Genomic DNA, 27,332 nt, shown 5'->3' on the forward strand with positions numbered 1-27,332 from the left:
GTCGGCGCCGGAAATGAGCGTGCGGCGACGGAAGCAGCCGGCAGAAGTGGCCTCGTGGAGAAGACAGCGACATGGGGCAGTCCGGGCGGGTGAGGCGCTGTGGTCGGGAAGGCGGGCTGCCCGGGCGGGGGCCTGGCCGAGCGCGGGGCGCTCACCTCTTGGCTCTCGCTCTCTCAGTCCCGGCACCAGAAGCGCGCGCGCGCCCAGGCACACCTCCGCAACCTCGAGGCCTATGCCGCGCAGCCACACTCGTTCGTGTTCGCTCGGGGCCGCGCTGGTCGCAGCGTCCGGCAGCTCAGTCTGGACTTGAGACGGGTCATGGAGCCGCTCACCGCCACCCGCCTGCAGGTCTGCATCAACCAGTACGCCTCCACCCAGCCTGGGCCCTGTCTTCCTGGCTACCGGGGTGGCTCCACCCTCGAGGTCGCATGAGGCCTGTCTCCCTGGCTGAAGAAAGGAACTCTTATGGGGACCTTAATGTCTGCCTCTGAGGGCTTTGAGGGGCGGCAGCGAGAGTGAGCAGGTGAACGCACCCAGCTGGGAGCTTGGCTGGATGCTTAAGGCTGGTAATCAAGAGGGGACTCTGGAGTCAGCAAAGCTGGCTTCTCTCAAAGGCTCGGATCAAGTTACTTAATTAACCTTGTTGGGCTTCATTTGGCTCATCTGAAAAATTATGCTGACACGCAGTGTTGAGGGACAGAGATGGAGCTCCAATTTAAGTCTTTTTGGCTCTAGAGGCCAAGAGCAAGCATTACACTCCTTTCCCGCCCCCCCTTCCCTGTTTCTCCTAAGGGTTAAATGCAGGAAAGAACATGACAACTTAAGCTTATAGGTTTTGCTCAATAAGGGGATATCTATGATCATCTCTTTTTCTCTTTGTAATTTCCAGATAAGAAAGAAAAATTCTCTGAAAGATTGCGTGGCAGTGGCCGGGCCCCTTGGGGTCACACACTTCCTGATCTTGAGCAGAACAGAGACCAATATCTACTTTGTGAGTTGATGCTCTCGCCCACAATCCCCTTCACCCTCCTCCTCCCCCAACTCTCATGATGAACCTTTATGCCTCTGAGCTGCCATGATTCTGGCTTCAAAGTAAACGCTCTGAAGAGCTGGGGCAGAGGTTCCTGCTCCCCCTGCTTTGTAGTTAGACCCCTCGACCCTCACTGATCCTTTCTTCTGTAGAAGCTGATGCGACTCCCAGGAGGCCCCACCTTAACCTTCAGGATCAACAAGGTAAGGGCTGGAGACGGTCCAGTGCCCCTGTAGGACAGGAGCTGGGTTTGGGGGTTGCACCAGCCACCTGTGGTTGGCCATCACCCACTCCTCACCCTGCCCCACAGTACACATTGGTGCGTGATGTAGTCTCCTCGCTACGCCGGCACCGCATGCATGAGCAGCAGTTTGCCCATCCACCTCTCCTGGTGCTCAACAGCTTTGGTCCCCACGGCATGCACGTGAAGCTCATGGCCACCATGTTCCAGAACCTGTTCCCCTCCATCAATGTGCACAAGGTGTGCTGGGCCCGGTGTGGCAGGTGAGGGTGGGTGGGGCAGGCCACAGGTGCCACACACAGGCACTTGAGTTGATTGCCAGTCTTCCCCTCCAAACACTGAGGCTGAGAGCTTCAAGTCCAGAGGTTGAATCCCACTCCCGTGTTGTGTGACAGTGGGGCAAGAGGCTCGCCTGTGAGCTGCCGTCCCATCTGGCCAGTGGAAAATGATGGTGATGGTGCTTCATCTACTAAGTGTATATTTAGTGCTGGCCTAATCAGAGCTGTGTGTACTGTGGTTCCATTTTGTAAAGGGGGAAACTGAGGCTGACAGGTTAAGTCATAAGTCTCAGGTTAGATACAAGGGGCAAGGAGGCAGGACTGGATTTTGAAAATTTGTCTGACTCCGGACCCCCTGCTCTTAATCCCCGGCAGCAGCAGTTCTCCAGTTAGTCTTGTGCAGTGCCATCACCAAGAGTATCTGGTGTGGATGGCCTCAGTGGGCCTCAGAACCAGGATTTCTGGCCAACATTCTTTCTTTCCCTTCTAGGTGAACCTGAACACCATCAAGCGCTGCCTTCTCATCAACTACAACCCCGACTCCCAGGAGCTGGATTTCCGCCATTAGTGAGTCCTCTGGGTGAGGCGGGGGTGTTGCTTCTGTGCGGCTGATGACAGCACTGCTGCTGAGACTCTGTGATTGCTTAGTCTCAAAGTAAACGCCCTGACGCACTGTGGAAAGGGTTGGGGGTGGGACTGGTAGAGCCAACCCCCAACCCCATGGTTCCTAACTCCCATCCACTCACTCTGGCCTCTGCAGTAGCATCAAAGTTGTCCCTGTGGGTGCAAGTCGTGGGATGAAGAAGCTTCTCCAAGAGAAGTTCCCCAACATGAGTCGCTTGCAGGACATCAGTGAGCTGCTGGCCACGTGAGGAGGGCTGGGGGTAGGGATGGGGGACAGCAGACCAGGGGATTCCCAAAGCTGTCCCAGGAGAATAGGATCCCCTGCTGAGCCCCACTTACTTGTGCCCTACACAGGGGCGCAGGGCTGTCTGAGAGTGAGGCAGAGCCAGATGGCGAGCACAACATCACAGAGCTGCCCCAGGCTGTGGCAGGGCGTGGCAACATGCGGGCACAGCAGAGTGCAGTGAGGCTCACAGAGGTGAGGCCTGGCCAGCCCATGGTGGGTCCCAGGGCTTCCCCAGCTTCAAGAGAGGACTGATTCTCCCCCGTGTTCCTCCAGATCGGGCCTCGGATGACGCTGCAGCTCATCAAGATCCAGGAGGGTGTTGGAGAGGGGAACGTGCTGTTCCACAGTTTCGGTGAGAGCGGGGCTGGGGACAGAGGGGTCTCAGGAGATCAGAGGTGGGTCAAGAGGTCCAGGGGGACTCACCTGTATCTTGGTGAAGAGCTCAGTGGCCATCTCTTCTATTAAGTGCACAAGACGGAGGAGGAGCTGCAGGCTATCCTGGCAGCCAAGGAGGAGAAGCTGCGGCTCAAGGCCCAGAGGCAGGACCAGCAGGCCCAGAACATCCAGCGCAAGCGGGAACAGCGAGAGGCCCATAAGTGAGTGGTCACCAGGTGAGTGAGGCGGGGTCGTGGGCGCACACTGCCATGTTGACCCCCATTCCTCCTCCAGAAAGAAGAGCCTGGCAGGCATGAAACGGGCACGGGCAGAGGCCAACGGGGACAGCGATGCCGAGGACCCTGGCGCCCCCCCAGAGGCAGAGGGAGCCAGCCTTCGAGAGGAAGAGGAGGATGAGGCTGAGTATTTCCGACAAGCTGTGGGCGAGGAGCCTGATGAGGGTGTGTGTCAGGCGGGGGTCAGGGCAGCTGGGCACCATGGGCCTGTTCCCATGCCCTGGTAGCCCTGACACAGCTTCTCCCCACAGACATGTTCCCGAAGGCAACCAAGTGGAGGCGGCCCACTGGGCCCCCAGGCAAGAAGCGGCGGGTAAAGGAACGGAAGCCGGACCGAGGCAGTGACCAGAGGCCTCCCAAGGCTAAGGGCAGACCCCCAGGGACCCAGGCCAAGATGGGACCCAGGGGAGTTGCCAGGGACCGTGGACGAGGCCGATCTTGGCCACCTAAAAGAGTAGCCTGAAGCCAAGCCCGAGTGATAGATGGAATGCCCCAGATTGGGGCCTGAGAGATGCTGCCCTGGGCTCTGCTTGTGGTGGGCCTTCAGGTGCGGTCCTCAGTTTCCTTTCATAAAGGAGAGCTGTTTCCCTAACTACCCCTCTAATAAACCGATTTCTCGTGAGTCTGCATCTGCTTTTGAAATCAGGTTTCTTTCCAAACCTCGGCGTGTTTCCCCATCCTGGGCAGTGGAAGTGTGGGCCCCTGTTTTACAGGCTAGGATGACGGACAGATTTGACCCCAGGTCAGGTGCCTTGGGGTTCTAGGCCCCTCCCCAGTGTCTCACCAAACCAAGGACCCTGCAAGCAGACAGCTCCAGAGACGTGGGTGTCAAGAGGAAGGAAACTGGGGGTGGGAGTGAGGTGCCCGCCCAGAGCCACTCTTAAGGCTGTCGGTGCTGCTGGGAAATGGGAGGAGCCAGTGGTGCTGCTGGTAGCTCAGGAAGGGACAGGGTAGCACAGTGAGGGCACTGCAGAGCATGTGCGCCATGGCTGCCACCACCTCAGGTGAGGAGCAAACACTGCTGGGTTGGTTGAGCCAGGCATATGCCCAGGGGCGGAGGTGGCTGGCTCTGGGAAGGTGGAGGGGAGATGGGTTAAGAATCACGTCTTGACAGACTTCCTCCCATGGCGGAGGGATGAGATAGGAATGCAGAAGTGAGAGGAAGCTGTCTGGCACAGGGGACGGATATATGCTTCTCGCCTGGAGCTTGTGGCGAGACCAACCAGGAACAGGCTATTTCTCAGTTGGAGAGCAGAGGCCGAGTCGGGTGTGTAAAGCACCAATTCTCCCCCACGCTATTGTGTCCCAGGTGCTGTTCTGTGCACTGGGAAGCCAGTAGCAGGACACTTCCCACTCCTCAGGGGGGGATATTCTTGTAATCTGATGGTGATAGAAGCTGTAGAGAAAAAATAAGCAGGGTAAGGGGCCACAGGGTGCAGTTGCAGTATTAGGGCACTTCCCTAACAATGGCCATTCCCAGGATCAGAGACCAGGAAGGGGTGAGGTGGGGCAGCCTTAACGAGTCTGTTGCTGGTGACTCAGCCACGGCAATGGCCCTGAAGCAGGCTGTTCCATAAGCGAGCAAGCGTGGGAAGGACTGAGTCAGGGGAGAGGGAGAGGAGAGCAAGTAGGGTGGGAGGAAGTAGCTCCTTCAGTGCCTCATGAGATGAGGTGAGCACTGGTTTCTCCTCCATGTGAGGGGGGAGCCTGGGAAGCTTGGGAGCATAGGGATGTGATGGACTCAGGTGTCCATGGGTGCCCTTTGGAGGCTGTTAGAGAAGATGGGTGAAGGCGGGAGCAGGGAGACTCAGGCAGAGCCAACTGTGCTGGTCCAGGTAGATGGTGGGAGCTGGACTCCGTGGCACTCACTAAGCGGGTGACAGACTCCAAAGGTGGAAACTTACTGACAGATGGCACTTAGAGTTGTGTAGTTGGTGGGATAGGGGATACTCCCCTGGGCTCCATCTGAGAGCTCTGAGTCATCACTACCAGGTTACATGTATCCATGGTTTCTCACCCCAGCTTTTTTTTTTCTTTTTTTTTTAATGGCCATACCTATGGCAAATGGAAGTTCTGGGCTAGGGATCAAATTGGAAGTGCAACTGCCAGCCTATACCACAGCCACGGCAACACTGGATCCAAGCTGCATCTTAACGGGATTTGATTTTTTTTTTTTTTTTTTTTTGTCTTTTTAGCCCCTCAGGCTAGGGGTCAAATTGGAACTGTAGCTGCCAGCCTACACCACAGCCGCAGCAACTCAGAATCCAAGCTGCGTCTGCAACCTATATCACAGCTCATCACAACGCCAGATCCTCAACCCACACTGAGTGAGGCCAGGGATCGAACCCGCATCCTCATGGATGCTAGTCAAATTTGTTTCCACTGAGCCACAACGGGAACTCCTTAATGGGATCTCTGACCCACTGAGCAAAGCTAGGGATCGAACCCACATCCTCATGGCCACTAATCGGGTTCTTAACCCACTGAGCCACAATGGGAACTCTCCCCAGCTGGTTCTTGATGGTGCGGGACACAAAGAGAACCTGGTAACCATCAGCTGAATGAAAGGCCTCTATCCGGGCCTCCGATTTCCTCCACACAAAGGAGCTGTGGCTGGTGCCCACTGCCAGGTGTGAAAAAGCACTCAGTGAAACTGGGCTCGCATAGGGCTGATGCAGGCCCAGTCTGTGGTAGGTATGTGGTGCCAGAGGCACTTGGAACTCTGAAGGGAGCAGGTGCCAGGTTCAGGGACAGGGCTCACTCAGCAACACCCTCTGCCCACAGGTGATAAGGACTGTCCAGCCCACTTCTCAGCGGCTGCTGACCGCATCCTCAGTGGCTTCCAGGAAGACTTTCTGTGGCCCATGCTGGTAGCTGAGTTCCTGGTGGCCCTTGCTGGCAACAGTCTGGCCTTGTACCGCTTCTGCACACGGGAGCAGCGCCCATGGCACCCAGCCGTGATCTTCTCCGCCCAACTGGCCATCAGCGACCTGCTCTATGCCCTGACACTACCCCCGCTGGCTGCCTACTTCTACCCACCCAAACACTGGCGCTATGGGGAGGTCACCTGCCGCCTGGAGCGCTTCCTCTTCACCTGCAACCTGCTGGGTAGCGTCATCTTCATCACCTGCATCAGCCTCAACCGCTATCTGGGCATTGTCCATCCCTTCTTCACCCACAGCCAACTGCAGCCCAAGCACGCCTGGGCCATCAGCACTGCTGGCTGGGTGCTGGCAGCCCTGCTGGCTGCACCCACACTCAGCTTCTCCCACTTGAAGAGGCCGAAGCAGGAAGGCAGGTGCACTGTGGCCACACCGGAGGCCTGCATCAAGTGCCTAGGAACGGCAGATGACAACCAGCTTGAGGCCTACAGAGTCTATGGCCTGGTGCTGCTGGCCCTGGGCTGTGGCCTGCCGCTGCTGCTCAACCTGGCAGCCTATGGCGCCCTGGGGCGGGCCGTGCGGCGTAGCCACGGCATGACAGCGGCCAACAAGCTGCACGTGATAGTGCTGGTAGCCAGTGGTGTGGCCCTCTATGCTAGTTCCTATGTGCCCTACTATGTCACACAGGTGCTCAACGTGTATGCCCGGCAGCGCTGGAGGGCCCTCTGCCCAGGCTTCACAAGCACAGCCCAGGCTGAGAAGGCACTGGACTGGAGGACATATGTGGCCTACCAGGTAACACGGGGCCTCATCCCCCTGGCCATCTGCATCCACCCGCTGCTCTACATGGCGGTGGTGCCCAGCCTGGGCTGTTGCCGCCAACACTGCCTTGGCTGCAGGGAGGGCCAGACCCCGGAGAAGGCCGAGTGCTCCAGCCAATCCCTGCCACTCAATGTCACAGCTACTCCCAAAACCTCAGGGCCCCAGTCCCCTGAGTTGAGCCCATGACCTGGACCATCTCTAGCCCCCTCCTCATCACCAGATCCTGGGACCTGGCAAAAGAATAGGGGCTGAGAGCACAGCAGGCCCCTGGCCCTGAATCCTCAATAGGCCCTAAGCGTACTCCTCCACAGAAAGGTCTAGAGTGGGACCAGGGAGCACTGAAGCCAGAGTGGCAGGAACTTCTGCCACAGCACCAACTCTGGACAGGGCCAGGAAATAAACCCACATCAGGGAGGGGGAGGAAGGAGGGCAGGATGGCCCCACCCCCCAACAGTGTGAGCGACATCTGTGAATAAATGGAACAGCACTGGGCAACTGGAGATTTTTTATTACCCTTGGAGACCCCTGCCCCCAGCCTTCGGTCACTGAAGGATCCCAGGGCTGGGGACGGAGCAGCAGCAGCTGGCTTAGTTGGTTGACGGCCTAGAGAGAGAGAGAGACGTGAGGTGGCTGAGAATGGTTAGCGGAGAGGCTTCATACCCCTAAGAGAATCCCAAGACCCCCCACCGCCACACACAATAGGGACCTCAAAAGGGATGGGGGGTGGGGCAGAGTGAGACAAGGTGGTGGCCCAGGACACACAAAGAGACAGACCGGCAGTGACCAGCCTGGTCCTGCCCCAACCCTCCACACCAGAGGAAAAGGACAATAAATGATCTGTGCCCCAGGACAGGCATGGTGAATGTTAACCTGGTGCAGGGCCTGCAGCCAGCCTGAGTGTCAGCAGTGACGCTGTGTGGGGGGAGGGGCAGGGGTCTTACTTGGCCCACTCGACGTTGAGGATGAGGTGGTCATAACCGAAGCCAGACACCCCAGCAATAGCACGGGCGGCATCCTCACGGCGGTGGAAGCTAATGAAGGCAAAGCCCTGGAGGAGGGGGTGGAGTCAGGGGCACATGGGGCACAGACAGGACCAAGGATCCCTCCCCATCCCCATGGCCACCAGCCCACCTTGGACTGGCCAGTGGTCTTGTCCTTGGCTAGGTAGATGCGGGAGATGGAGCCAAAGGGCCGGAAGAGCTCCTGCAGGTCGGTCTCACGAGTGTCCTCAGACAGGTTGGTGACACGGATGGTGGCATTGTCATCGGCTGAGTGGGCAAGGAGAGGTGTCTGTGAGGGGCCGCGCCTGCCCGTGGGATGATCACAGGATACAGGGAAGTGCCCGCCCCCGCCGGCCCGGCAACTGGGTGCCCTCACCTCTGCGGTTGGGCTGCATGGACTCCCCGCGGCGGCTGGCCCCGTCCCGCAGGCTTGGAGGCACGTACTTGCCCGTCTTGTTCTGTGTGGCCTGCACAGGCTCCAGCTCTGGAGGACAACAAGGTCGGGTCAAGCCTCTCCCGGCACAGATGGAGGGACCCATCTGCCCCAGGATGCCGGCAGCTCTGGCCACCATCCAGCCCAAGAGCCGTCTGTCAAACCACACACACGGTTGGGCCCTTCGAGGCCTGAGGGCCACAACTTAAAAGTCACATCCGGGAAGCCGACGTCATTTATACACCCGCCAGCAGCACAAGAAGTGAGAACCCACAGTGACACCCAGTCTCACAACATAGGAACACAAATACAGGTACACGGGATAGGGACAGTCCCCAGGTTCCACCCCCTGTCCCCCAACACACACACGGCAGGTGACAAATGAGTCGCACACATAAGTCAGGGGCGTAGAGCTGTCCAGACTCAAACTTACAGTCACATGAGTGAGTCTGCCCTGGGTGTGTGCATGCAGACACTGCAGGCAAAGTGTATTTATTATGTGCAAGCCTACACGAGCCGCTCTCACAGCCCCTAATGAGGAGAGGACAGGGGACATCGCCAGCAGTCACAGCAGCCACCGCCAGTCTCTCTCATACACACACACAAGCATGGACTGTGGCTGCAGCCTTGCTGTTGTGTGGGAGATGACAACTGCCAACAGCGGTGGCCCTGTTCAGACAGCAGGTGACAACCTACAACTCTCCTGGAGGTGAACACAATCCCTGTCCCCCGAGTCCCCAGGCCCCAGCACCTCCAGGCAGCTTCTCCTTCTCGCCAGTAGACAGGCCCAGCTGCTCGGCCAGCTCCTTCTGCATGGGCCCCAGTGTGTCCTTGTAGGGGCAGCGGGTGGTCCAGTGGTCGCCCTTGCAGATTCGGCAGGACACGATCTTCTGGCCCTTGAGCTTGTTCATTGGGTCCTCCTCTTCCTGGCAGTTCAGATCCTGGCAGGGCAGGCAGAGGCAGCTCAGACGGGACTGCCGCACCCCCCGCCACTGCCGCCACCACCCTGGCCACTGGCCCCAGCCTCCTGGCCTACTTACCTCTTTGCTGGTGATGAATGTCATGGACACATCATCACTGACCGTGGTGGTGGCCACATTGGGCCCTGGTGGGTCGAACTCTGAGTTCCCAAACTTCTTCCAGTTCTGAGCTCAGGGTGGGATGAGAGACAAGTCAGAGCAAGGCCAAGCAGGACCCCTCTGCTGGCTCCCTAGACTTACAATGTCTGCTCCAGGGCCTTGAACCCCATTCTCCAGCCTCCCCCAAATGACCCTCAGAGCAGTGACAAAGACAGTTCCTGTTCCCTGAGCGCATGCCAGGCCCTAGCTTCACACCAGTTCCAGAGGCAAGGGCAGCTCTAGGCTCCATGCTCCAGATTAGAGGACTGAGGCTCAGGGACAATCCCCTCCACAGCCAACAACTCCTGCTGGGGTGGTGCAGGTAGCGGACCAGCTCCTACCAGGGAGTGATGCTCAAGGGTGCGTAGGGGTCACCCAGACTTCCAGGGGCCCAGAGCTAGCTAAGCAATCTGAACCCTAGCTGCCTCCTCCAGGAAAAGGGACCCCAATGGACCCCCACCTCCCTGGAATTCCAGGGGAACTGAATGGGAAAACGCTTCCTGCAAAGAGCTTGGGTCTAACGCAGAGAAAGCGCACAGGTAATTGTGCCAAATGTATTTACTGCCATGACTTTTTCTGCTACGACCATCTCAGGGGAGGACTTGGCTTTGTTTCTGCTGGCGGACAACCCCCCCTACTCCTGCACATGCTGGGCTTTTCAGGACCCCGACAGAGTGCAAACACCCTTAGGCCTCAGTTCCGCTCCAACAAAATTGGTACAGTTAAGGAGTTCCCATTATGGCTCAGCAGTATCCATGGCTTCGATTCCCAGCCTTGCGCAGTGGGTTAAGGACACGGCATCGCCCTGAGCTGTGGGTTAGGTCACAGGTGTGGCTACGATCACGAGTCGCTGTAGCTGTGGTGTAAGCTGGCAGCTGCAGCTCTGATTCAACCCGTAAACCGGGAACTTCCATATGCCCCGGGCATAGCCAAATAAATACAGGCACTGGGGAAAAGGATTCTTATTTTCTCTGAGTCAGCCCTGGGGGAGGCCCCAAGACAGGATGAGGAGGGTCTTACCTTCCTCCTTGCCACAGCCTTTGAGGCCTTCCGAGTCTCAATTCTGAAGGTGCGGACAATCTGTGGGTAGGAGAGGGGAGAAATTTGAGCTTCCTGCTCCTTAAGGTTCCGAGGGCCTGGGCCAGGGTATCTTCCTCATCAACCCACCCAGCACACACCACTTTCTCCTAGTCCAAGAGCCCCCAAGCAAAGGGCATCTACCTCCTCCCCCAACCTTCACCTTGAATTTCTTGCCGTCCTCATCTATCTTGTACTCGGTCACTGTCTTGATGTTTCCATTGATGACCTCCTTGGGAGGTGGCAGTGGAGCTGGGAGAGGGGGAGAGACAGAGGAACTGAGCCCTGGGTACTGGGGACCAGGCAGGAACTCTGCAGGGGAAGAGGCAACCCAGGGATGGCGGGGAGGTTGTCACTCACCTCCCGGTAGTAGTTCAGGCTCCGGGCTGGTATCCCCGGTGGCCAGAGGGATTCCCTTGAGGAGCTCGCTGGTGACACATTTGTCTGTGAGAGGGAGTGTGGGGAGCTGGGGTCAGCTGGGGGGTGGGGGAGCTCCCAAGCTGAAATGGAGGGACCTTTGGGATGATGCCCCTCCCGGGAGCTAAGAAAGGTGGGACCAAGGGTAGGGGACTAGCCAGGAAGTGTCCTGGGAGAGTCGTGCAGGGACATGGAGCTGACTGTAGTGACTTCCAGCAATGCCCGGCATAGAGGATCCCAGGCATGAAGGCAGGGGCGGGCCAAAGGCATCCCCGTGCTAGTACAAAGACAGGAGAGAGGCTGTGACAACTTCCTCCCCGGAGCAGGGGAGCAGCTAGGCTGGTACCAAGGACTTTGACGGTGGCATGGGAGGAAGAGGGACTGGCCGGTGAACAACTGTAATGGGAGATACAGGCTGGCCTGATGAGGATGGCGCGGGGCAGGGGCTGGCCGTGAAGGGAGATTCTGGGTCAGACAACGGCGCCAGGGTCGGGGTGGTGGGGTTGGAGCAGGCGGCAGTGACGGGCTGGGGGCTGGCTGCGGTGATCCTGGGCAACAGGGCAAACTCACCGTCCTCTCCCTCCTCCTCCACCTGGTCGGCCCAACTGGGCTTCGAACTGCGGGGACAAGTTTGCCGCGGGGGAAGGCTGGGTGAGACGAGGCCCGGATCCCACGGCCTCGGGGCACCCGAGCCCCATAATACGCCCTAGGACCCCCAATCTGCCTCCCAAGCCCCCCTCCACGACCTCATACTCACTCAAAGTCTCCGGTAGGCATAGCTAAAACCTTCCCCACGCAGCCCAAGCCTGGGCCAAAGACCGGAAGGTGGGGAGAACGAGACTTCCGGTTCTGCCGCCTAGAGCAGCCCGGCCGCTGCGCCCACAGTGCCGCCCTGTGGACAGAGGTAGAGGCGCTGGCTTATTAGAGGCTGGGCTCTGGTACTAGGTAGTTGAGTAGAGGCGCAGTTCTAACCATTTTTTTTTGGCCCCGCGGGTGGCGTATGGAAGTTTCCCCGGTCAGGTATCAAATCCCAGCCGCTGCTGTGACCAATGTCACAGCTGTAGCAAGTCCAGGTCCTTAACCAGCAACACCACAGCAAGAACTCATTTATCTTCTTTTTTTAATTAATGATTTTTATTTTTTCCATTATAGCTGGTTTATAGTGTTATGTCAATTTTCTACTGTACAACGAGGTGACCCAGTCACACATACATGTATACATTCTTTTTTCTCACATTATCATGCTCCATCATAAGTGACTAGATATAGTTCCCAGTGCTGTACAGCAGAATCTCATTGCTTATCCATTCCAAAGGCAATAGATTGCATCTATTAACTCCAAGTTCCCAGTACATTCCACTCCCTCCCCCTCCCCCTTGGTAACCCCAGTCTGTTCTCCATGTCCATGATTTTCTTTTCTGTGGAAACTTTCATTTGTGCCATATATTAGATTCCAGATACAAGGGATATTGTAGAGTATGTGTCTTTCTCTTTCTGACTTATTTCACTTGGTATGAGAGTCTCTAGTTCCATCCATGTTGCTGCAAATGGCATTATTTTGTTCTTTTTTATGGCCGAGTAGTATTCCATTGTGTATATATACCACATCTTCTTAATCCATATCTGTCGATGGACATCTAGGTTGTTTCCAAGTCTTGGCTATTGCAAATAGTGCTGCAATGAACATATGGGCGCATGTATCTTTTTCAAGGACAGTTTTCTCTGGATATGTGCCCAAGAGTTGGATTGCTGGGTCATATGGTAGTTCTATATATAGTTTTCTAATTCATTTACCTTTTAAAAAATTTAAAGTTATTAATAACAGGAGTTCCCATCATGGCTCAGTGGAAATGAATCTGACTAGAATCCATGAGGATGCAGGTTTGATCCCTGGCCTTGATCAGTGGGTTAAGGATGCAGCGTTGCTCTGAGCTGTGGTGTAGGTCACAGACGAGGCTCAGATCCTGTGTTACTGTGGCTGTGGCGTAGGCCAGCAGCTACAGCCATGATTCAGTCCCTAGCCTGGGAAACTCCATTTGCCACGGGTGTGGGTTAGGCCCTAAAATCTCCGTATGTTGCATGGTGGTGGATGCGACCCTAAAAAGACAAAAAAAAGTTATTAATAGCAATAAAGCTCAGTTATTGAATTCTGCGAGAACTGTGGAGAGAAAATTATTTCCATTTTACAGCTGAAGAAACCAAAGCTAGTCTTCCTTGTTTGGGAAGAGCTTTCCTACACTTGATCTTAGCCAAAAGGCCGAGAAGCGATGGAAGAGCTTTCCTGATTCAAAATGATCAAGCAGTCAAGTGGCCCCTTCAACCATTCTCCCTCCTTTCCTTTTTTTCCTTTTAGAGCTGCACCTGCAGCATATGGAGGTTCCTAGGCTAGGGGGTCTCATCGGAGCTACAGCTGCTGGCCTACACCACAGCCACAGCAACGCCATATCTGAGCTTCATCTGCGACCTACACCACAGCTCACAGCAACACTGAATCCTTAACCCAGTGAGTTAGGCCAGGGATTGAACCCACATCCTCATGGATATTAGTTGGGTTCCTTATGGCTGAGCCACTATGGGAACTCCATCTTTTTTTGTTTGTTTCTTTTTTTGGCAGTTCTCAGGCCAGGGATGGAACCTGTGCCACAGCAGTGACCAGAGTTACAGCAGTGACAACACCAAATCCTTAAGCCACTGAGCCACTGGGGAAAATCCCTCCCTCCTTTAGTAACATTCTTGGCTTCTCTAATATAATCTTTTCCATTTACTTGTTTATAATCCAGCTGTCCCCCTAGAGCATTCTCAACGGGAGTGATATGGCTCCCAAGAGAGCCAAAATAAATTCTTAGATGGCTTAAAAAAAAACCTTAGACATTGTGATGGCTTATAGCCCTCCTAAGCCAACCCTCCAGGACAAAATATTACTTATGAATATTTAATTTCTATTGTTAGGGGAAAATTAAATGTAATTAGATTAAATTGATTTAAATTAAGGATAGGAGTTCAGTTGTGGCTCAGTGGAAACGAAACTGACTCCCATCCAGGAGTTCCCATCATGGTGCAGCGGAAACAAATCCGACTAGGAACCATGAGGTTGTGGGTTCAATCCCTGGCCTTGCTCAGTGGGTTAAGGATCCGGTGTTACCGTGAGCTGTGGTACAGGTTGCAGATACAGCTCAGATCTGGTGTTGCTGTGGCTCTGGCGTAGGCCAGCAACTGTAGCTCTGATTAGACCCTTAGCCTGGGAACCTCCATATGCCACAGGTACAGCTCTAAAAAGACAAAGGACAAATAAATAAATTAAATAAATTAAAAAACAACAAAACTGACTCCCATCCATGAGGATGCAGATTGGATCCGTAGCCTTGCACAATGGGTTAAGGACCTGATGTTGCCATGAACTGTGGTGTAGGTTGCAGACCCATCTCAGATCCCATGTTGCTGTGGCATAGGCCAGCAGCTATAGCTCCAATTCCACCCCTACCCTGGGAACCTCCATATGCTGCATGTGTGGCCCTAAAAAGACAAAATTAATTAATTAAGGATAATTCCATTTCTCACCTAGAAAGGAGCAATAATGAAAAAATAGTTGAGAAAAACTGCTCACGAATGCCAGCTGCAGAAAGCAGACATTTGCCTATTTGGGTCATCTCTGGGTCCCCAACACCCATGGGGTGTCTGTACTTAGTATGTGTTCAATTAATGGACATTTGGGATGGGACAGGAACCAGATTATAAATAACTTTTTTTTGGCCTCATCTGTGGCATTTGGAAGTTCCCAGGCCAGGGATTGAGCTCATACCACAGTAGTGACTAGAGCCACAGCAGTGACAGTGCCAGATCCTAAACTACTAGGCCACCAGGGAACTCCTAAAAGAATTTTTAAATCAGGTTAAGGAGGATAGGCTCTTTACCCTGCAGGCTGTATGGTCACTGACATATTTTGAGTGGTGACCAATGTAATCAGATTTTCTTATGAGAAAGATTATTCTGGAAGCATGTAGAGAATAGAATGGAAAGGAATAAATAAGTAGGAGACCAGGAAGGAGGCTGGGAAAATGAGTGAAAGAAAGAGGGTGAAAAAAAAAGGAGTTCCTGTCGTGGCGCAGTGGTTAATGAATCCGACTAGGAACCATGAGGTTGTGGGTTCGATCCCTGCCCCTGCTCAGTGGGTTTAACGATCCGGCGTTGCCATGAGCTGTGGTGTAGGTTGCAGACGCGGCTCGGATCCCGTGTTGCTGTGGCTCTGGTGTAGGCCGGTGGCTACAACTCCGATTGGACCCCTAGCCTGGGAATCTCCATATGCCGTGGGAGCGGCCCAAGAAATAGCAAAAAGACCAAAAAAAAAAAAAAAAAAAAAAAAAAAAAGAAAGAGGGTGGTCTAGCAGCCCAGATAAAAATGCAAAGTTTGTACAAAGGGCCAATAAACATTTGTGCAACCTCACTCAAGTTTACTCCAAGAAATACAAAATCCAAACAATGGAGCAGATGGGCAAAACTGTAAAAAATTGCTATTACCCAATGGTAGCAAAGATGTAGAGAAAAAGACTCTCCCATATTTTCTTAGTATGTGAGGTTATGTAAACTCTTAGATGGAATGTTGACAATATCTACTAAAACTTAAATGCACATATATATTTTCCTTTGAGTCAGCTAATAATTCAGCCTGTGAGAAAAACTTGTAAATACACACAAAGATATGAGAATAAGCTATCCAGGCAGTATTGTTCATGATAGCAAAAACTGGCAATGCCTATCTGTCCATTCCAGGTTGGTTGAATAGAGCAAGTTATGCTATTCTGTCATCAATATAAGTGCTATGCAGTCTTTAAGGAAATAGATCCATTTGTGGGACATGTTAAAAAAATATATATCTTGGAGTTCCCATTTTGGCTTGGTGGGTTAAGAACCCGAATAATATCTATAAGGATGCGCGGTTTGATCCCTGGCCTCACTCAGTGGGTTAAAACTCCTGCATTGCTGTGGCTGTGGTGTAGGCCAGCAGCTGCTGCTCCAATTATATCCCTAGCCTGGGAAGGTCCATATGCCATGGGTGCGGCCCTAAAAAGACAATAAATAAATAAATGTCTAAGATGAGAGTAAACAAGCTAGAAAATGACATATGCTATAGGAACTTTTTTTTTTTTTTTTAAATGGCTGGCACCCATGGCATATGGACATTCCCAGGCTAGAGGTTGAATCAGAGCTTAGCTGCCGGCCTACACCACAGCCATAGCAATTCAGGACCCGAGCCTCTTCTGTGACCTACATCACAGCTCACCCCAATGCTGGACCCTTAACCCACTGAGTGAGGCCAAGGATCAAATCCGAGTGCCCATGGATACGAGTTGGGTTACTGCTGAGCCACAATGGGAACTCCCTAGGAAGCAATTTTTGTAAGCCAATTTTTGTCAGGTGGGTTAAGAAGCTAACTAGCATCCATGAGGATGTGGGGTTTGATCCCTGGCCTCACTCAGTAGGTTAAGCCTCCTGCTGATCCCTAGGAAGCAATTTTTTTTCCCCACACCCATCTGTAGCTTATGGAAGTTCCCAGGCCAGTGATCAAATCCTAGGCACAGCTGCAGTCAGATTTTTAATCCACTGTACCACAGCAGGAACTCCTGCAGTTTACTTTTATATACACTGGAAACCAAAAATTTGTGACTCGCAATATTCATATTATTTATGTACTTATTTTGATATGTGCTTCCCTGCCATTGTCTGGAAATGAAACTGCAGTATCTCCAAGGTCTGCCTGCCCTTCCTTTTCAGTAACTTTCTGTATGGCATACTTTTTCTTAAACATCAAGCATGTACTATTTTTACAAAAAAAAAACCCGGATATTTTCCAAGGAAAAGTACAAGGGGGGCCAAAGGAGTATAGAGCAGTGGGGAGAAGGCTGAGTCCAAAGCTGGATGGGGAAAAAAAAAAATCACCATTCTTTTGGTCCTTCCTTACGGCACCGACATTCTTTCCACTTCCAGAATCTCCAAAGAGGAGTTCCCTGGTGGCCTAGTGGTTAAGGATCTGGCATTGTCACTGCTGTGGCAGGGCTCCGATCCTTTGCCCGGGAACTTCCACATTGCCACAGGAATGGAGGAAAAGAAAAAAGAAAAATCTCCATAGGACAGCACAGCAACCAGGAGAGCATCCTGCAAAGGGCATGAGGAAGGAAGTGTGGATGTGCAAGGTGCACCACCTGCTGGAAACTCAGCAGCAGCTACAGGGAACTCTGGACCTCACCGGTGGAATTCGATTTCTCCATGTTCTTCATAAGAACTGGAAACACGGGAGTTCCCGTCATGGCGCAGTAGTTAACGAATCCGACTAGGAACCGTGAGGTTGCGGGTTCGGTCCCTGCCCTTGCTCAGTGGGTTAACGATCCGGCGTTGCCATGAGCTGTGGTGTAGGTTGCAGATGCAGCTCGGATCCCGTGTTGCTGTGGCTCTGGCGTAGATCAATGGCTACAGCTCCGATTAGACCCCTAGCCTGGGATCCTCCATATGCCGAGGGAGCGGCCCAAAGAAATAGCAAAAAGACCAAAAAAAAAAAAAAAAAGAACTGGAAACACATCCACAAAAAGCCATGCATTAGAATATATGCACAGATTTTTTTGTGGCTCAGTGGGTTAAGGATCGGGCATTGCTGCAAGCTGTGAGGTAGGTTGCAGGTACGGTTGAATCTGTGTCGCTGTGGCTATGGTGCAGTTCGGCAGCTGTAGCTCTGATTCAGCCCCTAGTTTGGGAAATTCCACTTCTTAAAAAGAAAAAAAAAAAAAAAGATGTGGTACATATACACAGTGGAATACTACTCAGCCTTAAAAAAGAATGAAATAATGCCATTTGCAGTAACATGGATGGACCTAGAGATTCTCATACTAAGCGAAGTCAGACAAAGACAAATACTGTATGATATCACTTATATGTGGAATCTAAAACATGACACAAATGGGAGTTCCCGTTGTGGCTCAATGGTTAATGAATCCAACTAGGAACCATGAGGTTGCCGGCTTGATCCCTTGGCCTTGCTCAGTGGGTTAAGGATCCGGCGTTGCTGTGAGCTGTGATGTAGTTTGCAGACGCGGCTCGAATCCCTTGTTGCTGTGGCGTAGGCCGGTGGCTACAGCTTCAATTTGACCCCTAGCCTGGGAACCTCCATATGCTGCAGGAGCAGCCCAAGAAATGGCAAAAAGACAAAAACAAAACATGACACAAATGAACCTATGTATGAAACAGACTCAGAGATAAAGAATATGTACATGAATGTTCATAGCAGATTCACCATGACCCCCAAACTGGGAACAATTTGAATTGGTTTGCTAGGTCTGCTGTAACAAAATTCCACAGACTGAAAGGATTATAAACAGAAATAGATTTTCTCCCTGTTCTAGAGGCCAAGAGTATGAGATCAAGGTGTTGGCAGGATAGGTCCCTTCTGAGGCCTCACCTCCCTCCTTGGCTTGTATATGGCTCTATTCTCCCTGTGACTTCACATGGTCTTTGTAAGGACATCGGTCATGTTGGCTTAGGGTCCACCCTAATGACCTCTTTTAATAAATATAGGGAGTTCCCATTGTGGCATAGCAGAAATGAATCTGACTAGTATCCATGAGGATGCAGGTTCAATCCCTGGACTCACTTAGTGGGTTAAGGATTCAGGTACCACATTGCTGTGAGCTGTGGCATAGGCCAGCAGCTACAGCTCGTATTTGACCCCTAGCATGGGAATTTCCATATGCCTCGGGTGCAGTCATAAAAAGAAAAAAATATAGTCGATTGACAATGGTTTTTTATTTGCTTGCTTTTGCTGCACCTCTGGCATGGGGAAGTTCATGGGCCAGGGATTGAACGCTAGCCATAGCAGTGACAATGCAGGATCTTTAACCCACTGAGCCACCAGGGAGCTTCCTTCTGTTTTAAGGGCTGCACTTGCAGCCTATGGAAGTTCCCAGGCTAGGGGTCTAACCGGAGCTGCAGCTGCTGGTCTATGCCACAGCCACAGAAACACCAGATCCTAGTGCAGCTTCAACCTACACCACAGCTGGAGGCAATGCCAGATCCTCAACCAACTCATCAAGGCCAGGGATCATTGAACCTGAGTCCTCATGGATACTAATCAGGTTCTTAACCTGCTGAGCCACAATGGGAACTCCCTGTTTTATTTCGATTGTAGTATTTCTTACTCTTTAAAATCCCCCAGTTCATTGTGGAATTTATCTGCCAGCTTTATTTTTTTTTAATTCTTTATTGTTATTTTTATTATTATTTTGTCTTTTTTTTTGCCATTTCTTGGGCCGCTCCCTCGGCATATGGAGGTTCCCAGGGCCACAGCAGTACGGGATCCGAGCCACATCTGCAACCTACACCACAGCTCAGAGCAACGCCTGATCGTTAACCCACTGAGCAAGGGCAGGGACCGAACCCGCAACCTCATGGTTCCTAGTCAGATTCATTAACCACTGTGCCACGACAGGAACTCCTGCCAGCTTTATTCTTGAGGCAGGAAGTGTCGGCATTGGCCTTATTGCTATGGATGTTCCCAGCCCCAGAACCAGGACTGGGATGGTCAGTGGCAGATCAGTGATTGTATGGTGCTGCCCGTGTGCATTTTTGGTAAGTAGCTGCAGACGATCACCGCATGTCAACAAGGACACAGCCAACAGGCATATTATACATGTGCGTGATCATGGTCACTGTGGTGATGGGGTGTTAAAAAAGCTTCCTCATGACACAAAAAGGGGAAACAAGTGCTGATTATTCATCTTCACTGTTGTGGGAGTCGGTGTCTTTTTTTCTACAGCTTGCTTTTCTTTAAAAACCACAAACTGACTTGAGAGAGAAAAGCAGGTTGCAGATAGATAGGTGGAGATGCATAGATTAACCTAATGTTTTGAAAGACAGAATGACTGAGTTTATGGACCTGCGGTAAATGAGGAAGAATTTGGATAGGAAGGAGACATGGCAATACTTTCATGGCGGTTGTGTCTGGGGATGTAGCTAATGAGGATCTGAGAGGCACGCAAAGGGGTTCAGCTGTGCCTTGAATATTTATTGCACTAAAAAACAACCTGCTGAAGTTCCCGTTGTGGCACCGTGGAAACGAATCCGGCTAGGAACCATGAGGTTGTGGGTTCTATCCCTGGCCTCGCTTAGTGGGTTAAGGATCTGGTGTTGCCATGAGCTGTGGTGTAGGTCGAGGACTCAACTAGGATCCCCTGTTGCTGTGGCTGTGATGTAGGCCAGAAGTAACAGCTCTGATTGGACCCCTAGCTTGGGAGCCTCCATATGTTGCGGGTGTGGCCCTAAAAATATAAAAACAAAACAAAACATAACGCCAAAAAACCTGCTATGGAAAATAGGATAGGTCCTCAAAAACTTAGGAATTCCTGCTGTGGCACAGCAGGCTAAGGATCCAGCCTTGGTGCAGCTGGAGGGTGGGTCACAACTATCCCTGGCCTGGGAACTTTCAAATGCCACAGAGGCAGCCAAAAACAAAACACAAAACACACACAAACAACCACCTTAGAAATAGAATATAGAATAGAACTATGAGCCACCAATCCTATGTCTGGGTATGTACCCAAAATAATAGAGAAGTATGGTTTCCAACAGATATTTGTACATCCAAATTCATAGCAGCCATGATTCACACAAGCCCAAAGTTGGAAGCAATCTCAGTGTCCACTGACGAATGAATGAATAAACCAAGTGTGGCCCATCCATAAAATGGATTATTCAGTCTTAAAGAACAGGAGTTCCCATCGTGGCTCAGCGGAAACAAATCTGGCCTGGGAACTTCCATATGCCACATGAGGACGCAGGTTCGATCCCTGGCCTCGATCAGTGGGTTAAAGGATCCAGCGTTGCTGTGAGCTGTGATGTAGGTCACAGACGCAGCTCGGATCCAGTGTTGCTGTGGCATAAGCCGGCGACTACAGCGCCAGTTTAACCCCTAGCCTGGGAACCTCCATGTGCCTTAGGTGTGGCCCTAAAAAGACAAAAAGAGAAAAAAAAAAAAGCAGAGTTCCCATTGTGGCTCAACAGTAACTAACCTGACTAGAATCCATGAGGACTTGGGTTTGATCCCTGGCCTTGCATAGTGGGTTAAGGATCCAGCATTGCCACAAGCTGTGGTGTAGGTTGCAGATGTGGCTCAGATCATGTGTTGCTGTGGCTGGGGTGTAGGCCAGCAGCTACAGTTTTGATTCAACCCCTAGATTGGGAACTTCCAAAGGCTGAGGGTGCAATCCTAAAAAGAAAAAAAAAAAAAAAAAAAAAAGGGAAAGAGCTCCCGACACATACTACAATGTGGATGTACCTTTGCATCTTGAGGACATGATGCTTGGTGAAATAAGCCAGTCACAAAAAGGCAGATACTGTGTGATTCCACTCATGTGAGGCCCCTAGAGGAGTCAAATCCAGAGACAGAAAGTAGGATGGCAGGTGCCAGGGATGGAGGAGGGGGAGGGGGAGTCAGTGTTTAGTGGGGACAGTTTCAGTTTCACGAGGTGAAGCGCTCTGGAGGTGGATGGTACTGACAGTTGCACAGGGTGAGTGTACCTAGCGCATTCGTTTGTCAACTGTATAAAGATGGGGAGTTCCTGGCTCAGTGGTAACAAACCTGACCAGTGTCCATGAGGACTCAGGTTCAATCCCCACCTTGCTCGTTGGGTTAAGGATCCAATGTAGATCCCATGCTGCTGTGGCTGTTGAGTAGACTGGCAGCTGCAGTTCCAATTCAACCCCTAGTCTGGGAACTTCATGTGCTGAGGGTGCGGCCCTAAAAAGAAAAAAAAAAAAAAACAAAAAAAACTGGGACTATTTGTACATTGCTGGTGCAAATGTAAAATGGTATATCTGCTGTAAAAAAGCTTCCCAGTTCCTTAAAAAGGTTAAGCATAGAATTATGCAGATCCAGCAATTAAATTTCTAGGTATATAATCAAGAGAACTGAAAGCAGGAAGTCAGATGCTTTTATCAGTGTTTACTCCACTGTTGTTCACAATAGCAAGACGGTGGAAACATCATAAGTGCCCACTCACAGATTAATGGATACACGATGTGTGTACACATAATGGAATTATTATTCACCCTCAAAAAATTAACTCTGGAGTTCCCATTGTGGCTCATCAGGTTAAGAATTTGGATGTACAAATATCTGTTGGAGAACATATTGTCAGTTATTTTGAGTACATACCCAGGAGTAGAATTGCTGGCTCATATTTCTATCCTGTATTTACAACAGCAGAAAGGGCATCTCGTTACTATGAAGGAACTTAGTCAATTCTACCTGTGAATTCTCTCTAGTCCTTTAGTCTTATGATTAAGGAACCTGTGACTTCAGTGGAAAGTTACAGTTGAAGTGTCACCAAGGGCTTTTTCATAAAAGTACATGTAGAGGTGGTGGAGCAGCTGTTACCTCACATCCTAACAGGGTTGTGTGCTGGTGACTGACATCTTTGTCTGCTTCTGCTTTGTCATTTTTTCCCCCTTTTTGGCCACCCCTGTGGCATGTGGAAGTTCCCAAGAAAGGGACAAAACCCCTACCATAGCAGTGACCTGGGCCACAGTGACAACACTAGGCCGCCATGAACTCTGCCCTTTAAAAGGCTTTCCCACTTGCATCTCACTGGCCAGAACTTGAGTCACAACTCCCACCCCCAATACACTAATGATCTAACATCAGACAAACGCCTCCATGGGGTCACCTTCAGCAATGAGGAGCCCACCCTCAGCCAGCCTCTGAGAGGAAGCCAGAAGCCCCTTGTAAATTATGAGTCACCACCCATGGCAATTTATAGGAGAGATTTATTTGAAGAAATATTACAACATATAAAAACTACATAAAGTCTTAAATTTCCACTCATACAGTGGTAAATTTGATATAATGCATAATAAAAAACCTTTAAAATCCAGAATGCACAAAGTACTGCACAGTTTGATCACTAAGTCAGTTAGTTGATAAGCAAACCTCACAGAACAGTTTCACTGTCAGCCAAGGCCACAAACACCGTGTACAACACATTGAACTGACAGACTGAAATGTTAAAAATACAATATCAGTGCACGTTGGGGATCCCTGGTGCCAGAAACAAAGGCGATGGGAGGGCAAAACTAGTCCTTCGTAGTCTCTTCCTTGACTTTAACTAAAGAGAAATAAAGGGAAAGTCACTGCAGGGAACACATGTTACACTAAGCAATGGGCAAGTATAACAGGAACTGCGTTAATGCCCAGGCGCCCATGTTAAAGGATGACCCCATGAGGACCTGTGGCAACTCTGCATCAGCATCCAGAGAGAGGGCACTGCTCAGGTGTCCCTAAAGGTTTCCAGACCTCCCAGGTTAGTGGCTGAGGCAGGCCCGGACAAGCCAGACTCCCTGGGCAGGACAGAAGCAAGTGTTTCCTGGGTGCTGGGCTCCAGTGCTATAAGCACTTATAAGAGCCTTCACTCAAGCTCAGCCACCCCTTGACAGAAGCAAGGCTACCAGGGAGGGTGGGTGACTCGCTTGAGTACAGAGCCTAAAGCTGTACCCTTGCTGCCCTGCCCCACGCCCCCATACCTGAGGCGCTCTCTCGTGCTTTGGCCAACATACAGCGCTTGATCTCTAAGCCAATGGCTTTGGCCAGCGGTGGTGGCACAGCATTACCCACCTGCCAGAGAGAAGGAGGGTGATGCTCAGAACATGGGCACTGTGCCCCTGGTCTCACGGGCCTCCAGAGCCCCTCTACCACGATGGCGCTCAGACCTTCCACCCAGCCCACCCCAAACACCAACGGGTCAAGAACCACCCAGACAAGGGGGCCTTCAAAAGGCTTTAGAAAATCTTAGACATCCAGATATGGAAGCCACCATGCTTCACTTCCAGCCAAGGGATGTTGCTTCCAGAGCACAGGATGGGGAAAAAGGTGAAATGGGTTTTGCTATAACCTCAGGCACTGCTGGCTTTTTCAGCCTCATGCCTGTAATACTTGGAAATGCATTTAATTAACCCAACATCCTGAGAAACAGTGAGGAATTACTGGTTCAACTCCTAGCAGTGAAGTTCCACCACCGCCCACTTAGCCTGCTCCTTCACTCAAGTTCAGTGTGCTGGAACTTTCCTTGGAGCTAAATCTGCCTCAACTATAAATGGCAATCAACATGCTTAGTGACTCAGCCTGACCCATGAGCATCCCGGGCCCCAGGAATAGGAGTCCCTCCCTCCTGACCACCACTCTCCTGGGAGTGCTAAGCCCAGTCAGACAACATGCTCTTGGGGCTCAGTTTCCCCTCAGAAGTGACCATGTGAGCCAAGCCCACTGAACAACCCCACCCTGGTGGGAGGTGCCGGGAGAGAATCTACTGACCTGCCGGTGCTTGTCCAGGATGTTGCCGAACAACCGGTAGGTGTCGGGGAAGCCCTGGGAGCGGGCACACTCCCGCACGCTCACCACACGGTGCTGTTCCGGGTGGAGCACGCGGCCCTGGGGTGAGAGGTGAGTGGTGCAGTGGGGGTGGGGAAGAGACAAGAAAACTGTACCATGGAAAACCCAGCCCTGAACCTTGGGGAGTGGGCCTGCCCCATCCAGTGGTAGAAGGTGAGGAGACCAGCCCACCCGCTAAGCCTGTATCTCCACCCCCTCCCAGGCCCCACCCAGGCCCACCCGGCCCCCAGACCAACCTGCTTGCCCATGGGCTCAGGGTTGGTGACAGTTGTGCTGAAAAAGCCATCCCACTCAAGCCGTCCATAGAGGCCAGCCCAGTGGTTGTGCCTGTTCCCGGTGTGGGGCAAGCACCAGGGAATGAGGGTATTGAATTGTCTGGCCGCAGGGTCACAGGCTTTGCCCACTGGAAGAGAAGGTTGCAATGAGGTTGTGAGTACAGAATGGGAGGGAGAGGGTAGCCAACAGTCCCCACTCTCTGGGCAAGGCTTTTACTACGGACCCTGCCCTTGGCAGCTGTTTAGACCAGGGACACCAGGCTTGGCATGTCTGCGCCCAACCCAGGGCTACTGGGTTACTAGGTAACAGCCCTAGTGCGTCCTAAGAAACTCTGGAGGCAGGGCTCCTTCCCTGGGCCCCTGGACTACTGCAGAATTTCTGGGGCTGGGGGCTCACACCCAACTTGAGGGAGCCCACACCAAGGGGCCCACCTTCCACGCAGGAGCAGACCCCACGGAGGGCCCCGGTGCTGCTGCAGCCATTCTTCTTGTCGTGGTAGTTGTACCGCAGCTTCCTGGCCAAGGTGCCGTCTGAGAGCCGCACCTCAATGTTTGGTAGGTCCCGCCAGTCTGAGCCTGGGGCCAGAGGGATGTGCCGCATACGGGCGGCCACCAAGGCGCTCATGTCCTAGGAGAACACAGCAGGCCCCAGCTGTCGCTGAGTTCAGGTAGCACCCGAGCACGTGCAGTTGATGGGCAGCATGATGCTCAGCACTGGAAACACCATGGGGCACGCGTCCCACAGAGGGAGATAAACAGTAACCACAATGGACAACCTCTGGATGGCACAGGTACCATAAAGACAACAGAACAGGGATGTGGAGTGAGGGGGAGCAGGTGAAGAATTAGCTTAGGGCAAGCACAGGGAGGGGTGACCCTATAGGACGGAAGCCAGCTGTGGGGAGAGCTGGGGTTTGGTGCACTGGGGAGAACAGAACGGGAGTGGAGAGAGATAAGGTCAGTGGTAGGAGGCAGTGGCCAGACGTGTCACTCTGGACCTATTCCTACAAAGACTGTAGCTCTGATGACACCTGATATGACCATGTACTGCAGGGGTGGGAAGGAGAAGCAGGAGGCAGTGAGGTGGTGAGGCTGCGGGCCAGCTGAAATAATGCGGTTTGGGTCAGGGGCCAAAGTCAGTGGAGGAGTTAGGAAGGGGCTGAGATCAGATTCCACCTCCCATCCCAAACCCAGATTCCCCCTCCTACCCCAAAGCCCATCCTGGCAGGACCCCAAACACAGATCTGTTCCTGTGAGTTGGCTGGAAGGAGGCCCCACCTTGGGTGGTGCTATTACCTTACAGATGTGGTCCCTGAGGATGGGCTGGTACTGCGAGCCCCGGAGCTGCCTTTGGAACCAGGACTGAGGCTCTCCATTGTACGAGATCTCCTGCGCCGATGCTCCATTCCGGATCTCGGGAAGGTCGGACATTGTGTCCCGCACAGTGATGGTTCGGAAGGGACCCGAGCTCAACCTGCGACAGGGCACAGATCAACACCTCTGGGGACACATGGCTACCATGCCCAGACTGCTGGCATGGCCTCCTCCAGAGAAGGCAACCTGAGGGCACAGGGGCAGTGTTCTCCTCAGACCGCCTGATAAGGGGACAGACAGGCTATAGTGTGGGCCCTGCTCCTGACTGACTGCAGCCAGGCCTCTGGCCAATGCCCCGTACACAGGGCACTTGGGGTCAGAATGAGACTAGAGGTGGAAGAGCATGAGGGGCAGGCTGGATGCTGTGCCATCTGCTCCTTGGCTCAGACCTCTACCCAGAGATCCACCAGCACCAGTCCTCCTGGGGAAGGCTCACAAGTGCCATGACAGCAGGCAAGCGGGGGTCCTACCTAGTGATGTTGCTGACAAACTTCTTATCATCGACCACGACGCTCAGCTGACAGGCCCGGGGTGCGAACACGTGTAGTGGCTCTGGGAACAGCGGGAGCTGCTCTCCGGGGGCCGCGGCCAGGATGATGGCCCGCCTCCTCGTCTGGGCCACGCCATACTGACCAGCCTGTGCACGGGAGGGCCAGACACATGCATAGTCAGCGGGCACCTCTGACCAGCCAGCCTGAGGGCCAGGCTGCAGCACCCGGCTTTCTGGAGTGGCTGGCTGCCGTGAGGCTTCCCTGGGGAGCCTCAAGTTGAACCCGCAAGTTTGCCCCTAAGAGCAGATGGACCAGATGGGAGAACAAGAGAGCCAGGTGGTGGCTGCAGACCCTGGAGAGGATGGGAGTAAACCTCGCTGGTGATACTGGCTCTTCAGACAGCACATGAGGGATGCCAGGGTCTCGTGACTCAGGGAGAAGAGCAGCCAGAGCAGACACCAGGAACCCTGCCACCTGCCTGGCAGCTCATGGTTATAAGGAACAGAACAGGGCTGCCAACAGGCCTTGATCAGAAGGTGGGGACATCATGGAAGCTGAATGGGGGAACCAGGTAGTCCCCACATGCAAACACTCACTACTCTCCAGCCAGCTTTCCCTCCCATTCTGGTACTCGTTTTAGTTCTAGCTATGCCGTCAGTTACTGGACGGTACACACAGTAGCTGTGTTCCTGAAAGGGCCTCACCCCTCTGATCACCCCACATCCCTGTCCCTGCAGGCCCAGCATGGGTAGCCACCTGCAATGACCTCCCACATTCTTAGTTGTTGGTAAGCATGTTCATTCACCCAGAAGGAAAACCTGGTTTTTCAGCCTGTAACACTTTGCCCTGTGCTTAGTTCTTCACCCACCTGCTGGGACCTAACTGCTAC

General features: G+C 52.6%; 4 protein-coding genes across 13 annotated transcripts in view; 2 read left to right on the forward strand and 2 right to left on the reverse strand.

The window, feature by feature from the left end:
* PPAN (peter pan homolog (Drosophila)) lies at positions 8-3,759 on the forward strand. Its single transcript, NM_001204435.1, has 12 exons — positions 8-89; positions 178-348; positions 890-991; positions 1,183-1,233; positions 1,341-1,511; positions 2,040-2,116; positions 2,310-2,417; positions 2,528-2,651; positions 2,733-2,811; positions 2,926-3,055; positions 3,129-3,295; positions 3,382-3,759. The coding sequence occupies exons 1-12, from the start codon at positions 72-74 to the stop codon at positions 3,591-3,593; spliced, it is 1,410 nt and encodes a 469-aa protein (NP_001191364.1). The 5' UTR covers positions 8-71; the 3' UTR covers positions 3,594-3,759.
* On the forward strand, positions 4,098-7,326 carry P2RY11 (purinergic receptor P2Y11). The gene is made up of 2 exons (NM_001204436.1): positions 4,098-4,134; positions 5,915-7,326. The coding sequence occupies exons 1-2, from the start codon at positions 4,107-4,109 to the stop codon at positions 7,018-7,020; spliced, it is 1,134 nt and encodes a 377-aa protein (NP_001191365.1). The 5' UTR covers positions 4,098-4,106; the 3' UTR covers positions 7,021-7,326.
* Positions 7,323-11,750, reverse strand: EIF3G (eukaryotic translation initiation factor 3 subunit G). Its single transcript, XM_021083783.1, has 11 exons — positions 11,638-11,750; positions 11,451-11,497; positions 10,824-10,907; positions 10,627-10,715; positions 10,407-10,466; positions 9,309-9,413; positions 9,020-9,209; positions 8,212-8,319; positions 7,966-8,102; positions 7,776-7,882; positions 7,323-7,437 (listed from the first exon to the last, which is right to left on the reverse strand). The coding sequence occupies exons 1-11, from the start codon at positions 11,655-11,657 to the stop codon at positions 7,422-7,424; spliced, it is 963 nt and encodes a 320-aa protein (XP_020939442.1). The 5' UTR covers positions 11,658-11,750; the 3' UTR covers positions 7,323-7,421.
* The window catches only part of DNMT1 (DNA methyltransferase 1), a 58,801-nt gene continuing 54,134 nt past the window's right edge, over positions 22,666-27,332 (reverse strand). For 3 of the 10 annotated variants that reach the window (XM_021082042.1, XM_005654829.3, XM_021082032.1), the window contains exons 34-41: positions 26,423-26,589; positions 25,875-26,052; positions 25,011-25,206; positions 24,540-24,706; positions 24,226-24,342; positions 23,439-23,529; positions 23,145-23,255; positions 22,668-23,023 (exon numbers count right to left, since the gene is read on the reverse strand). In XM_021082042.1, coding sequence (XP_020937701.1) covers positions 23,161-23,255; positions 23,439-23,529; positions 24,226-24,342; positions 24,540-24,706; positions 25,011-25,206; positions 25,875-26,052; positions 26,423-26,589 — 1,011 coding nt within the window. In that variant the 3' untranslated portion in view covers positions 22,668-23,023; positions 23,145-23,160. 10 annotated transcript variants of the gene reach the window in all.

The sequence above is a fragment of the Sus scrofa genome, chromosome 2 (genome assembly GCF_000003025.6).
Source record: "Sus scrofa isolate TJ Tabasco breed Duroc chromosome 2, Sscrofa11.1, whole genome shotgun sequence".
NCBI classification, from domain to species: domain Eukaryota; kingdom Metazoa; phylum Chordata; class Mammalia; order Artiodactyla; family Suidae; genus Sus; species Sus scrofa.